This window comes from Lingula anatina, chromosome 6, assembly GCF_051362555.1.
Source record: "Lingula anatina isolate TDL-2025a chromosome 6, LinAna3.0, whole genome shotgun sequence".
NCBI classification, from domain to species: domain Eukaryota; kingdom Metazoa; phylum Brachiopoda; class Lingulata; order Lingulida; family Lingulidae; genus Lingula; species Lingula anatina.
In genome coordinates this window covers 24,307,720-24,324,487 of record NC_141772.1, presented here as the reverse complement: position 1 = coordinate 24,324,487, position 16,768 = coordinate 24,307,720, and the positions used below count along the sequence as shown (strand labels likewise).

The following is a 16,768-nucleotide window of genomic DNA, read 5'->3' as shown; positions in this document are numbered from 1 at the left end:
TAATATCAAAGATGAATCTTACTAATTACACTTACCTTGAAAATTGATTTAGAATTTATTTGCCTAATGTAAGAAGTAGATAACTGCGCTAGAATATGGTTATATATATGAGGTGTACATATTTGAAAGCCGGTATCAAATCTTAATTGTGATTTTAATTTAGTTGGCAGGAGTGGAAGTGACGAAGTTGTTATGGAAATAAAGCATGAGCAATACCAGATCGCTTTTGCTATCAAGACCCGCACATTTCTACATTAGATAGATGTATATTATATCATTACACTATATTATTTAAAGAAAAACGAAATTTGCTACATTGCAGTTCAGGAAGTTCACAGTCAACTTCCCCAAAATCACAAGCATATATATATATATATATACATGTAGAAGAATCAAGGCAAAACTGCACGGTCAGAGAAATATGCGACCCGGTGGAATCTTGGGGTATATCTTGTTTATAGTGTTGATGGTATTGGTGATAAAATCGTTATTGCCGATAACACGCGTTCGATACGAATTGCAGACAGAAGTAAAGATGGCAGAGGTTCGTGATTACAATCGTTTAAGCAGATCGTCAATTAACTTGGAAGTTTTAGATTTACAACTGCCAGCGGAAGACGATTTTAAATGTGTTCAAATGAAAGTTACCGAAATTATATCGGCACCTATTTGCGTCTATGAAGCCAAAGAAGACAAATTGGTATCTCGCTATTTACTTCAGGGACATGTTTGGCAGAGATTGAACATTAATATATTTTGTTCGCTGGCAAATGAAGATCCTGAACTTAATTTAATTGACATCGGAGCGAATTTGGGAACATGGACAATTATTGCTGCAGCACTTGGAAAACAGGTGATCGCCGTCGAACCTTATCCCCCAACGGTCTCTCGTCTGCACAGAAGTTTGCAATTGGGGCACTTGGAATCAAGAGTGACTTTGGTGACAAACCCGCTGTCGGACAAATACGAAGATGTCGTGTTTCATGAAGAGCAAGGAAACAAGGGTGGGGTCGCCATTGTATCAAACAACAGTTCCAGCGTGTTTCTGGACCATAGTACTGTAAAAAAGACGACAACACTGAACGACCTCCCGAGTATTATACCAGGCGGATTTAACAAAGCTTTCATGAAAATGGATATAGAAGACATGGAACTTAAAGCTTTAAATGCATCTGATGTTTTATTCTCTGTTGTAGATATTCCTGTTATAACAATTGAGTGGTTGTTTCATAAGAAGAAAATGGAAAGTCCCGAGGTGCGATATTTTGAAACCTGGTTCAATCGTATGGGTTATTTCCCATGTTACATACAAGGAGGTTCTTCTGGTCTGCTTGACTTTCATCTCCTGGGGTCCACTGCCCTGGACAGGAAATGGCAGGATATTAATGACATTTTCTTGGTTAGAAAAGATTTCTTCAAAGAAATTAAGCGTGTTGGGCGTATTGCATAATCAAAAATAATGACATCTCAATCTATGAAACGGCTTCGTTGGTCTATATTGAATAGAGACATTTGAGGATAAATGAGACAAATAGAAATATAGGTGGGTAAAGGTTAAAGATATGAACAAGACTACATGACATGGCTACATTAATGCACATCTTTGTATACATATCGGATTAACATTTTACACACCTCCCCCCTCTCCCCCCCCAAATATATCAGCTATATAAAACACTTCTACTTTTAATATATATATATATATATATATATATATATATATATATATATATATATATATATAATTTTTTTTTGCCAAGATAATTTTGTTTAATTTACATGGGGACATATAATGGGCATTCCCGGATTCATTGGTAAAATGTCAATTGAACTAATTGAACTAAAGGTTACAAAGATGACATTATGCTTTATGTTTATATCTGAGCTTGATATTTGAATTTAAAGTTGCAATATCTTTTATTCCTAAATGATATAACAAGGATATTAAATTAAAATGAGAGGTAGTTTGATTCATTGATGGACAAGAGTACTGAGATAAGCATCAAATTTCTTACATAAATGATTAGATCCCTGAGACATTTACCACTACATTTAGTTTTGTTTGATTGCAGTCAAGAAAAAATTTAACATCAATATACTTTATATAAAATGTAAACTAGGTCATGCCTGGTAACAACCAGCAGAACATTCAACAAACATCGTGTGCGGTTCATAAATAATAAGACACAGGTTAAAATCATATGCAGCTGAAGTGTTACACTCCTCACATCTTTAGTTATATATAGCTTTGATTTTTCTAATGTTACAGATAGGCCTAAGTTAATCATTATTTTTACAGTTATTGTTTGAGAGGTAAAATGGTGTATCATGGTTCATGCATGTCTCAGCAGTCCTTAAAATTTTCCGATACATTATTTGAAATCTGTCATTTCCTCATATGGGCCATATTCACGCCATTCTCCACAATTAATCAAAATTCGGTGAAAACCAAATGATGTCTCCCATTGTCAAGAAGGGGAAGGTCTTTATTGACTTTATGAGGTGGACCCTTGGCAACCAATTGTCATTCTTTTCCCAAATTTTGAAAGAGGGAAATCTTAGAAGCAGGAGCTGGGGGACAATGTCATATTAGCTTGTTTAGATGTAACAGCGGTATCTCTAGCCTGGGAAGCTAATTAAAAACCCTTGAAAGGATTTAATCATGTATAACAAAGGTGAGAACATCGTTGCTAAAGTGGCAATTATCCTTTGATAATCACCTACCCCCCACACACACCCTAGCTGATTGCAAACTCAATAACATTCTTTTCCCAGATATTTGAAGCAGGAGCTGGGAGAAAAATTAAAGATCTGGGAGTCCATTCACTTTAGAAGAACAACACTGATATCTTTGCCACATTACCGTAAACCACAACATCAACACGAGCCTCGTGACTTTGAATCGGGCTTAATATTTTATTATTTTATATTAAAATGTTTGGATGAATTTAGAAACTTATTGTTTTAAGAGACCCTGTGTTTACAAAACAATGTCGACCATTTTTCAAAAATGAATATCAAATAAATATGCTGATAAATCCTATTGTATGCTTAGACTCAAATGCTTAGTTTCAATTGAAACGCTAGGGGCGCCACAAGCTGTATGATGATGTCAGCCTAGGTGCCATCATAGCCAGCTGAGGGCTTGGGATATATGCTGTAATTAAGACAGACTTGCGAGGAGAGACTATAAAATAGCATGATTCTAAAATATCAAATAAAGAAATAGTATTCATCATAAATTTTCTTATATGCTTTGTTTAACATATAGTGTAAGATTTATGTAATATGCTTCATTTGTCTTATAATTTCAAAGATTAACCTTACTAATTAAACTTACAATGGAAATTGATTTAGCATTTATTTGCCTATGGTAAGACGTAAATAAAAGCGCTATAATATGGTATATATATATATATATATATATATATATATATATATATATATATATATATATATATTTGGAAGGTGGTATCAAATCTTAATCGTGAATTTTATAAAGTTCATAGCAGTGGAAATGACGAAGTTGTTATCGAAATAAAGAAAGCATGAGAAAAAAATCAGACCGATTTTGGTATCAAGATCCGCACATTTTTACATTAGATAAATATTTTATATTTTATAATACTATAGACCTCGACCCCGGATTATGGAACGATATTTGACGTTTTTCAGCTTTGCACAGTCTGTGTATAAAAATGAACGTAAACTAACCTCTAATACTTTGCATGTAGCTACGATAGAGCTTTATTTACTATCGTGTAAAGCTTAATCCATATGATTGAGGTTATTATTGGAGAAAAACGCTAAAATAATGGTTAACTTCGTGTTGTTCTCAAACCCCGGATTAAGGAACAAAACCGGAAGTGCGCAGATAACGTCGCGTCAGTGTGTGTTAGATAAGATGCAAGGCAATCTGTAGTGCAAGGGGTCTATAAAAGACAATAAAACGACGAATGCGCTTTATATTGCGAATATCAATGAAAATAACAGCTGTTATTTTTCATATTAAGTTGGTCTTTTATTTTTAAACACAAATATTGCTGAATAATGGAATAGCCCACTCATTCACTACTGCCTTGAATCGGATTATGGAACAAAACGAGAAGTTGCCGCTACGTCGGAGTATCAAAGCGATGTTTAGTAGTCAGATAATTTAAAATGCCAAATTGAAAATACTGTATCCATAATTATGAATTAAAAGAAAAATATTGATATTTCTCATTTTAAAACTCATCTATCATTCGTTTGGTCTGCCTTAAGTAAACAACGCCAGTAATCATTCAAAATAAAAGCTTTAATTCATGGTGACAAAAGTGGCAATTAACACTAACAGCTCACATATCATTAACAAAGAATTTATCGAAAGTGTGACAAATGCAATAAACAAAAAATTTGCGGAGAACTCGCGTAACAATGCTGTAACTTTACAAAGAGATGAATGTATTCATCTTTCTGAAGAGTGCTGTGACTTTTATGAAATGAATCTAACCTTTAACTCCATAAAATGAAATCACTTCAATCATTCTAATATTACACTGTCTTGCCCTTCAAGAAAACAAATGAAGGGGCAAAAAAGTTATGTACATTACTATACTATATCTCAAATCAAACATGCACTGCAACTCTGTTCACCATTTTTACGTTGCGTTGTGTGTAACGCACAAGAACATATCACTTGTATGTTTGTTTTGCGGTACTGATAAAAATAAACAATATAAATCTTTTTTTAATTAATTATAAAAAAAAAAATAATAAAAAAGGCCTACTCTGAACACTGCCAGCAGTTATTACAGAGGAAAACGTCCAAAAATGTCGGGGTTTTGGCGCAAGTAAGATGTTCTTGTGCGTTACAAACAACGCAACGTAAAAACTCATACACTTCCTCCCCCAACTCCGTGGTGCTGCATGTTGGTGGCTCTATCCCGTTGCAAATCCTGCATATCGGTGCCGGTCTGAAGGGTGTTCGTGGCGCCTCGTTTCCTTCCAGAGGTTCTACAACGACGAAATTTCCCTCTGCTACATTTCCCTCTGATTTCTTTCTTCTCCCTCCTTCCTTCTTTTCTTTTCTGCGCTTCATCTCCAAGGCCCTCTGTGCCTTTCGCTCTTGGACCTCGGCCTTCTTCCTCTTCCTCTCTTCGCCCGCTCTTCTTTTCTTCTCCTCTTTCTCCATCCTACGCTTAGCGTCATCTTCGGCTTTTCTCATTTTTTCTACAGCTCTTCTTTTCTTCTTTTCTTCCAAATCTTTCGCCTTTTGTTCTCTCCTTGCCTGCATCTCCTCTCGCTTTTTTTCTTTCTCTTCTCGTCTCTTGCTTTCTTCTTCTTCTTTCCTTTTTCTTGTGTCATGGGCCTCATCTGCGGTTAACACTTGAGCTTTTGTGTAATCAGTCCCTCTACGTTTCCGACCAGGGGCGCTTTCGGCGGGAAAGATCAACAACTTCGCAATGGTAGGGGAAATGGCCCCCATTTTAACCATTGGGTGCTCTGATATATTGCACACTTGGCCACATGTATTGCACGAGTATGGTAATTCCGTCTGTGTGGTATTGTCTGTCTTGTCTGTTGGGCGTCCCAAGTCGTCGTAAACTGTCTGCGTTGCCATGTCCCTCTTGTCATTGTCGTCTGTCTCGCATTCCATAAGCAGAGTGCATACTGTCTCCGTCTTAATCGTCATATCTTTGTTTTCTATAAATTTTGATTCGTCAATTGCACTTTTGTCCAGTGGATATATACCTGTGGTTTTGAAGGCATTTTGCAATTTTAAAGGAGTAAATGCTTTGGCACGTGCCGATTTAAGTATTGCTGGGAATGTACCCTTACTAATCACCAAATTTTTTCTAAGTAGGCTTGCCGATTTGGCAATCTTTCGGAATTCTAACTTCACATCTTTAAACACCTGGTCCATAGGCTGCAAGTAGTGGCTCGTATGGCTGGGTATATTAAGCAGAATTACACCATTGTCTCTGGCACAGTCGATTAGTTCTTTTGATGCATGCGCCGCTAAATTGTCCTGAATTAAAATAATCGGGCCATTTCTTTCTGTATGTTTCAAGAAAATCTTTTGAAACCAATCTAGATATTTATCAGAATCAACGTATCCAGAGGGAGAGGAACCGTACACGGAGTTCAGAGGACCTTGGAACAAAGTGTCGTCGGCAGGTAAGCAGCCTTCAAAAATGATCATGGGCGGCAGCAGATCCCCCATTGCATTGGCACATTCCAAAACTGTAATATGGCCGGAGGAAGTGATCGACCTCTCGTAAGGAAAGGTCTTTCCTTTCGCAGCTACAATTTTTGTGCTTGCCTGAGACTGAAAATATGTTTCATCACAGTTATAGATGCAACCCGGTTTTCCTTCAAGATTATGCTTTACAAGCGTATCTTTGAGCAAAATGAAAAAACCATCCGCAATTGTTTTCTGTGACATTACCGCTCGCCCTCTGAAAAAAAGGGACTTTATCCATGTTAATGTGAAAAAAAATTGGTTCATATTTATTAAATAATGTTTTCTTATTTTCCGATATCCGTTCTTATCTTTAGATGAAGACAATTTTTATTTTCTTATAATTTTCATTTATTTGGCATGGTTTTATTTTATCTCACAATATTGCACCTATTAATCTGCCCTGGTTTTCTTAGGGACAACTTTGGATGTCGATTCATGAATCGATTCCACCAGCCGTTCGACGCTGAAAAGTGCACATTCCTATTCTGACCAACAGCCATGGCAAATTTGCACACCAAGTCTTTGGTTAGTGGAAACCTCCAGTCACTCATTATAAGGCAGTAGTCGACCAGCGCGGCCTCATCAGAGTGACTGAGGGCCAACTTTCCATGACCACCTCCCTTGAGAGCACCTGTGGTATATTTAAGAAAAAGAGAAGAAGAAGAAGATACAAGATAGAGACAGATGAAATAAGAAGATTTAAAGAAAAAACTTCTAGTAGAAGGCGTAAACCTAATAAATGATTGACAAGTTTAACACTGGGTCAGCTTCCGAGAGCCGAACGCGCACAAAAGTTAATTAATCCCCTTACACCTTTTAGTAGGCGGGACAGACATTTAAGCCGGTCAGGCTGACAGCAATCTAGTGAGACTCCCCATGGGGATAGATCGATCTTAATATATGTGGGAATGCAGTCTAGGGTAGCTATTTTGAATTTTTTGTTTTCATCAGAACAAAGATCAAACATGTGTCATTTGTATACCTGAAATATGATTATAAAGGGTCGTCTTCGGCACGTCAAACATACGTGCCGCCTCTGATAATGAATAAGAGTCCTCTCTCACGGCACTGATAGCAGCATGTAAACACTCAGGATCATATAACTTTCTCTTCGGCATGCTGAAATTCATTGTGCATGAACAAGGTCAGTAACTATATTTTCACTCATAATGTCCAATATAAAAAGTCAATATAAATTCTTATTTTGTGGCAACAAATTTATTTAAAGTCACAAGCGGCGTGAGCCTAATAGCGCTTGGAGCGTTCTCTAGCGGCAGTTTACAGTGCACAGAAAGCGCACACTGCGATGGCCAACATCGAAGCCATTTTTATGAGATCATGGAATACTTCAACTTGTTAGGCCTACTCTTGTAAGTGGATGTTTTGAAAATTATTTCAATAAGCCGAGAACAAGAAACACAAACAATAAGAGATGAGACAAGTTAGGCTACAACACTTATAGCAGTAAAAGACGGCCGTGTTTACGTCCACAGCGATCGATGTATCTACCCGTAACCAGTATGAAAAAGTTAGAAATCGAGATCGGAAACTGACAGTAACAAGTGCAGACGAGAACGGACGGTAAACGACTTTAAAACTTGTTTGAATAAACGTAAGTTCAGTATTAATTTTATCAAATTTAAGAGCAACGAACTTTCAAACGCTAACACTTCAATTGTATCAGGTCGTAACGTGCGTCTGCATAGCGCGTTTGATACATTGTAGCAGACGCTTGAAACTTACGTGGAACGGGGATTTTTTACGCTCTGCATGCTGGGTAAAAAGGGCTAACTTCCGGTTTTGTTCCATAATCCGGGGTCGTTCCATAATGCGGGGTCGAGGTCTATTATTTAGGAAGATATCAAAATTTCATTCACTTCATAGTTAACTTTCCCCATATCACAAGTATATATATATATATAAATTCAAGGCAGTCAAGGAAATATGAGGGCCGCTAGAATCTTGCGGGATGTCTTGATTATAGTGTTGATGGTATTGGCGATAAAATCGTTATTGCCGATAACAAGCGATAAACACGAACTGCAGACAGAAGTAAAGATGGCAATGGCTCGTGATTACAATCGTTTAAGCAGATCGCCAATTAACTTGGAAATTTTAGATTTACAACTACCAGCGAAAGACGACTTTAAATGCGTTCAAATGAAAGTTACCGACATTTTATCGGCACCTATTTGCGTCTATGAAGCCAAAGAAGACAAATTTGTATCTCGCTCTTTACTTCAGGGACATCTTTGGCAGAGATTGAACATTGATATATTTTGTTCGCTGGCAAATGAAGATCCTGAACTTAATTTAATTGACATCGGAGCGAATTTAGGAACATGGACCATTATTGCTGCAGCACTAGGAAAACAGGTGGTTGCCGTCGAACCTTACCCGCCAACGATCTCTCGTCTGCACAAAAGTTTGCAATTGGGGCACTTGGAATCTAGAGTGACTTTGGTGACAAACCCGCTGTCGGACAAATACGAAGATGTCACATTTAAAGTTAGCTCCAGCAACAAAGGTGGAATCTCCATTGTATCAAAAGGCAGAACAGCGGCGAAGAAGACGACAACATTAAACGACCTCGCAAGCATAATACCAGGCAGATTTAACAAAGCTTTCATGAAAATGGACATAGAAGGCATGGAACTTAAAGCTTTAAATGCATCTGATGTTTTATTCTCTGTTGTTGACATTCCTGTTATAACAATCGAGTGGCTGTTTCATCAGAAGAAAATGGAAAGTCCCGAGGTGCGATATTTTGAAACCTGGTTCAATCGTATGGGTTATTTCCCATGTTACATACAAGGAGGTTCTTCTGGTCTTCTTGACTTTCATCTCCTGGGGTCCACTGCCCTGGACAGGAAATGGCGGGATATTGGTGATATTTTCTTGGTTAGAAAAGATTTCTTCAAAGAAATTAAGCGTGTTGGGCGTATTGTATAATCAGAAATAATGCTTTAAATGAATCCGACGTTTTTTCTCTGCTGTTAATATTCCCGTCATAGTATTAGAATGGATCTTTCATAGATACAGACTGGATAGTCCCGAGGTGCGTTATTTTGAAACATGGTTCACTCGCATGGGGTATTTTCCATGTTCTTGTTGGCTACAACTCAACATTTTATTACTTTAAAGACCAACCAATTTTTTTTCCGAGTAACGTAAGAGGTGATGTAAGGAAGGTTTGCCTCTATAATTTTTGACAAGTTCTTCAATAAATCAGTGTGTTTGTGGATTTTCTAAAAAATGCCTATGCCAAATAGACTCAGTAGTAGATCTTTCTGCTATAATCTATACACGTTTTTCTTTCAGTTTTAAATGTTTTCTTAAAAAGATTTGTTGCATTTACTCACTTAGTTTTGTGACATTTCATTTTTACACGCTCCAGTTTCTGGGGCAATCATATTGTGGTTTTTAGTGTATGTAAAGCTTTCGTTTTAATTGGAACATTTCCGCAAATGAACACTTTTGAGGCACAGCTAATCGTTTTGAATTTGCATTTTTTTATACTAAATAATGTCATTTTTTTCTCAACAGCCAAATTTTCATCCTTCTTATAGATTACTGGATCATTTTGTTTATTTTGAGTATTAAGGCTTATAAGGGTTAACATCTTTAACTTAGAAATCATTTTGCCAAGATAATTTTGTTTAATTTACATGGGGACATATTATGGGCATTCCTGGATTCTTTGATGAAATGTCAATTGAATTAATTAAAATAAAGGTTACAGCGGTGACATTTTTATGCTTTATGTTTATATCTGAGCACGATATTAGAATTTAAAATTGCAATAAATTTTATTCCTAAATAACATAACAATTACATTAAATAAAAATGAGAGGCAGTTTGTTTTATTGATGGACCAGAGTACTACGATAAGCTTCAATTTCTTCATAGATTGTTAAATCCCAGACACATTTTTACCACTCCATTTAGTTTGATTGCAGTCAAGAAAGAATTAATTATTAATATACTTCATATACAAAATGCAGACTAGGTCACGCCGAGTAACAACCAGCAGAACATTCAACAAACATCGTGTGCGGTTCATAAATAATAAGACACTCAGTGTATAAATCAGAAGTTAAAATCATATGCAGCTGAATGTGTTACACTCCTCACATCTTCAGTTATATTTTCAGCTTTGATTTTTGTAATGTTACAGATTAGTTTATCATTATTTTTTCAGCTGTGAAAATGAGAGGTAAAATGGTGTATCATGGTTCACGCATGTATCAGCAGTCCTTAAAATTGTCCGATACATTATTTGAAATCTGTCATTTCTTCATATGGGCCACATTCACGCCATTCTCCACAATTGATCAAAATTCAGTGAGAACCAAATGATGTCTCCTATTGTCAAAAAAGAGGGAGGTCTTTATTGATTTTATAGGATGGATCCTTGGATATATTGTGATCTTTTCCCTGGGGGACAATGTCATATTAACTTGTTTAGATGTAACAGCAGTATCTCTAGCGGAGGAAGCTAATAAAAAACCCTTGAAAGGATTTAGCATGCTAATCATGCATAACAAAGGTAAGAACATCATTGCTAAAGTGATAATTATCCTTGGATAAAGGATGAAGATGAAGAGAGGGGGTAGGTAAAACCCTCATATACTAGTACATATCAGCAACTGAGAGAATGTATGGAAAGTACACAGACCGCCTTCCCCCCCTCCCCCGTTGCTGATTGCAAACTCAATAACAGCTTTATGTCGTTTTAAAACTGACTTGTTATGAACAAACGTAGTCCACAACCAAACCGTCAACTGTAAAACAAATGAATTGAAAATAAACATCTTTATTTAACAGTTATATTTAAAACAAATAAAATAAAAATTAAACATCTACTTTATTTAACATTTATATTTTATCTCTAAGATCATAACTCCTTACCGACTTTGGGTTCATATCTTTGCATGCAAGCGACTGAGTCTTAAGTGTGTCAGCTAATGACTTATGGAGCAACTAACACAATGAAACAATGCACGTTTAATGCTGTTAAATATAAATCTATACTGTAAAAATAATTTCATTGGATATCAGTTTTTGATAGGTAAAAAAGTCTTTATGTATGATAGATGCACATATTAAATTTACCTGTTTCACCTTCACCTGAACAGGTAATTCAGTTGCGACCAAGTCTGCCAGAGTAAGCAGACGAAACTGTCAACAGGCAAATCTAATACGTAGATCTATCATAAATGATTTTTTAAAATTAAAACTACATTGGTTATATAAAGAGAAAGAATATGTAATATAAGCCAATAACCCTTGCACAAGGCATACAGTGTTTTATAACCCGAAATAATAGGGTGTTCTTTCTCCCACAAATCAATAAATAATAAAATTTGAAAAATATCGCTTTTCAAAACAGTCGTTTTAGTAAATGAGGTGCCTTTACTCCTTATTATACAATACGTCCAACACGCTGGATTTCGTTGAAGAAGTCTTTCTTAAACAAGAAAATGTCACTTATATCATGCCATTTCCTGTCTAAATCAATAGCTCCCAGGAAATGACATTCAAACTGGGTAGCAGAAGGGTTCCCCTGTGTATAACAAGGGAAATAGCCCTTTCGAGCGAACCAGGTTTCAAAATATCGCACTTCTGGAGTATCTAATATTTTCCTATACGCCATCCACTCCATTATTATAACGGGAATATCAACAACAGAGAATAAAACGTCAGATGCATTCAAAGATTTAAGTTCCATGCCTTCTATATCCATTTTCATGAAAGCTTTGTTAAATCCGCCTGGTATAATACTCGTGAGGTCGTTCAAAGTAGTTGTCTTTTTAACGGTACTGTGGTCCAGTAAGTCCCCGGAACTATTTTTGGACGCAATGGCGACTCCACCTTTGTTGCTGGGATAAACTTTAAACACAACATCTTCGTATTTGTCCGACAGTGGGTTTGTCACCAAAGTCACTCTAGATTCCAAGTGACCCAATTGCAAACTTCTGTGCAGACGAGAGATCGTTGGCGGGAAAGGTTCGACGGCGATCACCTGTTTTCCAAGTGCTGCAGCAATAATTGTCCATGTTCCCAAATTCGCACCGAGGTCTATTAAGTTAAGTTCAGGATCTTCATTTGCCAGTAAACGAAACACATCAGTGTTATCTTTCTGCCACGTTCCACCACGAAGTAAAGCGCCAGAGACATATTTGTCTTCTTTGGCTTCATAAACACAGATAGGCGCCGATATAGTGCCGGTTACTTTCATTTGAACGCACTGAAAACCATCTTTCGTTGGCAAATATAAATCTAACACATTCAAGTTAATCGCCGATCTTCCAAGAGGAAGACCATCTGGAATATTTGGAGTTTCTACCTCTCTTTGCAACTGGTATTCGGCACGTTCTCTTAACAAAAACGATGTAATCAACAATATCATCAACACTATAATCAAGGCATTCCTCAAACATCTTGCAGCCCTCATATTTCACCTGCAACTGTTATTTGGTGACTTGATTTCTTCTCAAGCACGGACATTGAAAATGAATTAATTTGCCCAGCCAGCAGCAAATTATGCATTCCATATATACTGAAAATGTGATGTTATCAAGTTTAATTATTCCTAGTTTATCCGCCTGACACCTTTCCTAGTATGGTGTATATTGTGAGGCTGACGTCAGGGAATTGCACGAAGGGCGACTGTCTCAGAGATTGCTATAGTTCAATATAAAGTGCTTATGATCCTTTGTATTTATATTCAATTTAATCACTTTTCAAGACTTCCCTATCCAAAATACGCTATAACATTCTTACAGAATTCCTTTACGGATCCCACACAAATTCCTGTAAAAAGTAGGACCATAATCGTACAGGGTTTCCATAGGTGTCCAACAGAAGTTCTCCTGGGATTCCCATTGAAACGTCGTACAGAAAAAAAAATCCACATTATCATTGCATTTCTCTTTATTTCCATGTCAGATTTCTCTTGGGTTCGTTGTCATTTTGTCTTTTTTTTAATAACGAAAAATGGAATAGCATCACGATAAAGGGTCTGCAGGTTAAGTAGTGACATCAGTACATATAAGCGATATAAAAAAAGCTGCACATATTACACATTTCTGTGAGAATGAGATTAAGTGAGTGGTTTGTTAAATAGTGAGGACCAATGTCTCGGTCTCACACAGTAAAAAAATCGAATTGTAGTTCTGAGTCATTTTTGTGGCGTGTTGTCGATACTTTTTCGTCTTAATTATAAGATATAATAAAAGTCTATCAACTAAACAAGGTCGATGAAAGAAAAAAAGATTTTGAATTAATTAAGACTTTTGTTGTTGGTGGGAGAGCGTCCCATAAATCCCCATCTACAAGATAACACAAGACCTCAGCACTGTTCCACAGCGTCTAAGATAATTTATTTAAAACCTTATAGAAACCATTCTAGAAAATGACCTGATAAACTGAAATGTCGGAGTAATGTAAAAAAAAACTTGTATAGATAAATAAATATGTTTATATTTCTAATGAAACTTAAACCCTGTTGTAAAATTTCAACAAAAGGAAATAACGTGCCCTTGCCAATAATAAAAGTCATTTAATTGCCATGCCGCCAGTTAACCAGCTTTGCTGTCTGCGGAAGCAACCTACTTCGCTATAGTCGGTTTTTTCCAGTCTACATTTTTCTTCTCGTAAAGAAAGATGGCTGTGAAAACCAGCACAAACCCCGCAGCATACGTCCAGTCCAGCTGAAAACGCGCCGAGAAGAAAATCGAGGATACTACAGCGGTCAGGAGGGTGGCCAGCGCTCCACAGTAGATCTTGACAATGTTGTCCATTTTCTTCATTATCAAAGCCACCGCTAATCCTGACGTCACTGATAACGTCACACAAGATATAACAAACACCAGGACCATTGTGTCTGAAACTTACGAATAAGGAGAAAGTTTTAGAGAAAACGTGTCACTATTAAAAACAAACGTGATAATGTTCTGATAGCGTTTTTGACAATACAAAGCAAGTTAAATTTCATATGAAGCACCACCAATTACAAATGACGCACCACGTGTGACGTATCACACAACGTCACAAAAAAGAAGACCTGCATGACGTCACAATAACGTAACAAAGAGTCTGATTCAAACAAGAATCCGTCCATCAAGACAATGATATATCTAAAACAAATCCAACAATTGCATTATTGGCCAAAAAGGACTGCTATACTACTCCAGCAACATATTGGTTATACATAAGTATTTTCAAAACTTAAATAAGTAACGTATTGACATACTTCCTTTGAACTGCAATAAATCCTTGACTTTTGTATTTGACTCCGTCAAACAAAGCATCAATGTTACAATTGTCCCAAACAGATAAAGCTGTAGCTGCTGGTCCGCAAAACTGCGCCTGTCGTTTTTGAATAAATACTGAAATATACAAAGAAGAACTCAGTTCAACAAATCCAAATAGTTCAGAAATGAGTCGGGGAAAAAAATCAAGCTTCTAGTCTTAGACCTAAAGTGGCCAGGGAAAACTTTGTTACAGCTGTTCCTAGAAAACAGGTCCAATAAATACATCAAGGAATAGCACATTATGGCATGACACATCACGTGTTTAGATTCAATACGAAGAAGTAAAAAGTCGTTCATTTTCACTCAGTTTTGGTTAAATCAAAATTGCCACTGCTTCATATAGTATGCAAGCACAACCTGAACCCTACTACGTCATGTAACTAGAGATATCTTCCACGTTAACCCGTCAGGAGAAGAAAGAAAGAAAGAATGGTCCTTACCTCTGTCAAAACCGCAGCCACCATGCACAAGAAAGATGTAAAAGCGGCCAACAACCAGGCCATAGGATGAATAAAGTTGCCTTTCTCCAGGCCTCCGCCTATCTTGGTAATGGCGATCCCCGTTATGAGAACACAGAGTGCAAACCACTGGATTCTTTCAATCTGTCTCTTGAACAAGGTCCTGTAGGTGACGGCAATGAAGACCACCCTCATCTGCATGAGGATGGCCCAGACGGGGGGAGAGGTGAGGTGGAGGGCATAGAAATGAATATTATTAGTTATTCCGTACACTATGGACGGTAAGGCATACCACAGCGAGATTCTGATTTGGAGAAGTTTCCCTTGAAATATCAACACCGTTACCATGACGACCAGTTTGGTCAACTCGACTGCGGCGACCAGGAATGTTTGTGGAACAGGGTAGACGTCATCATTGTAGTACTTCATGGCGTAGGACGAACATTGTTTGCCCACCTCCATGACAAGAAAGCTGAAGCAGTAGATCACGGACAGCGCCACGTGGTGGTCTTCTCTGTCCATGGTAACAGCCGAGACCGAAACTGGGGGCGACGTGGAAGTTTTCTCATCAATCTCAACGCTCACATCATCGGGTATTTGTAACGCTAGTTCCTCCTCCAAATCAGCAGCCGTTGACGCTGTAATATCAGCACTCATGTGTCCAGGCATCTCGTCACTATTCAATATTCCTCGTAAACTAAAACTCGGGAATTTGGCTGGTAAATGGATCGTCTTCCACGTCAGTGTCATTTTTATTCTTGGTTGGATGGATCAATAATGTAGAACCCCTATAGCTTTACTGTCATACCACAATACCACAAACGTTACTCCTGGTTCCTTATGTACGTATATATAACGTCGCAGATGGTACGTATATATATATATATCAGCCCTGATGAGCAGTGTCCCCAAGGCTATAGTAATACAGAGAACAGGGAACATAAATCATATACTGCGATGATTCTCTACAGTGAACCCCTTCAAGGCGTCATAATTTGCCTTGTGGCATACTGGTGTATATATATTGTCCTTGGACTAGTACGTGCTAATCAAACTGACTACAGCAATATGTTTTATTGTAGACCTAGATTGTTCATACCGCTGTGACTGTTATACAAATAATTATAGGCATCAGGTAAAAGTTAAAGGTGAGAGCACAAACTTTAACCAGCGATAGCTTTGATGACAAAACAGTTACGCTATGTCTGTGTGGCTTCCACTCCTCACCACACTACAGTGCTATCCAAACTACATCAGTCCATGTTGTAGGGGTCCATGTTCCACCCTACCCAGGTTCTTCTACTATTTCACTTGTCACTGATGCATGGGAGAGGGAATATAACCACAAACTCACATCTTCAGTTCCAACTTAAAAGTCCCTTTAGTAGGTCCAAGCATTCAGCATTTATACACATTATCTACAGGGAATCTATCTGCATGCCACAGTGGCAGCAACTGATTTAGATACTAATTGCAACGCAGTAGTTTCTACTTATCAGATATGCATATTCTTGCAAGACTCATGGCCAGAAATGTGCAGCCTTTACGCGATACGCGAGGGCGCAACAGTAGGGCTTCACCTGACTCAACTAACCAATCACAGCACTAGAATGGCATCGCACACAGACTCTGTGATAAGTGCTCAGCCCATTGTCAAGTAGTGTTAGTTCATGGTAACAAGCGTCTGATATGTGCAGAGAAGTTTATTATTATAATATATATTGTTCTTATTGTTACATTATTAAATCTAACTCTGTATCCAAGTA

General features: G+C 37.3%; 4 protein-coding genes across 4 annotated transcripts; 2 read left to right on the top strand and 2 right to left on the bottom strand.

The window, feature by feature from the left end:
* The first annotated feature begins 535 nt into the window (after nt 1-535).
* Nucleotides 536-1,450, top strand: LOC147761409 (uncharacterized). The gene has a single exon (XM_087016031.1). The coding sequence runs from the start codon at nt 536-538 to the stop codon at nt 1,448-1,450; it is 915 nt and encodes a 304-aa protein (XP_086872157.1).
* A 6,834-nt stretch (nt 1,451-8,284) lies between these two features.
* On the top strand, nt 8,285-9,178 carry LOC147761408 (uncharacterized). Its single transcript, XM_087016030.1, has one exon. The coding sequence runs from the start codon at nt 8,285-8,287 to the stop codon at nt 9,176-9,178; it is 894 nt and encodes a 297-aa protein (XP_086872156.1).
* Nucleotides 9,179-10,998: 1,820 nt separating this feature from the next.
* LOC147761407 (uncharacterized) lies at nt 10,999-13,399 on the bottom strand. The gene has a single exon (XM_087016045.1). The coding sequence runs from the start codon at nt 12,681-12,683 to the stop codon at nt 11,652-11,654; it is 1,032 nt and encodes a 343-aa protein (XP_086872171.1). The 5' UTR covers nt 12,684-13,399; the 3' UTR covers nt 10,999-11,651.
* Nucleotides 13,400-13,584: 185 nt separating this feature from the next.
* LOC106172840 (uncharacterized) lies at nt 13,585-16,416 on the bottom strand. Its single transcript, XM_013553748.2, has 3 exons — nt 14,985-16,416; nt 14,484-14,619; nt 13,585-14,120 (listed from the first exon to the last, which is right to left on the bottom strand). The coding sequence occupies exons 1-3, from the start codon at nt 15,750-15,752 to the stop codon at nt 13,840-13,842; spliced, it is 1,185 nt and encodes a 394-aa protein (XP_013409202.2). The 5' UTR covers nt 15,753-16,416; the 3' UTR covers nt 13,585-13,839.
* Between the last annotated feature and the right edge of the window lie 352 nt (nt 16,417-16,768).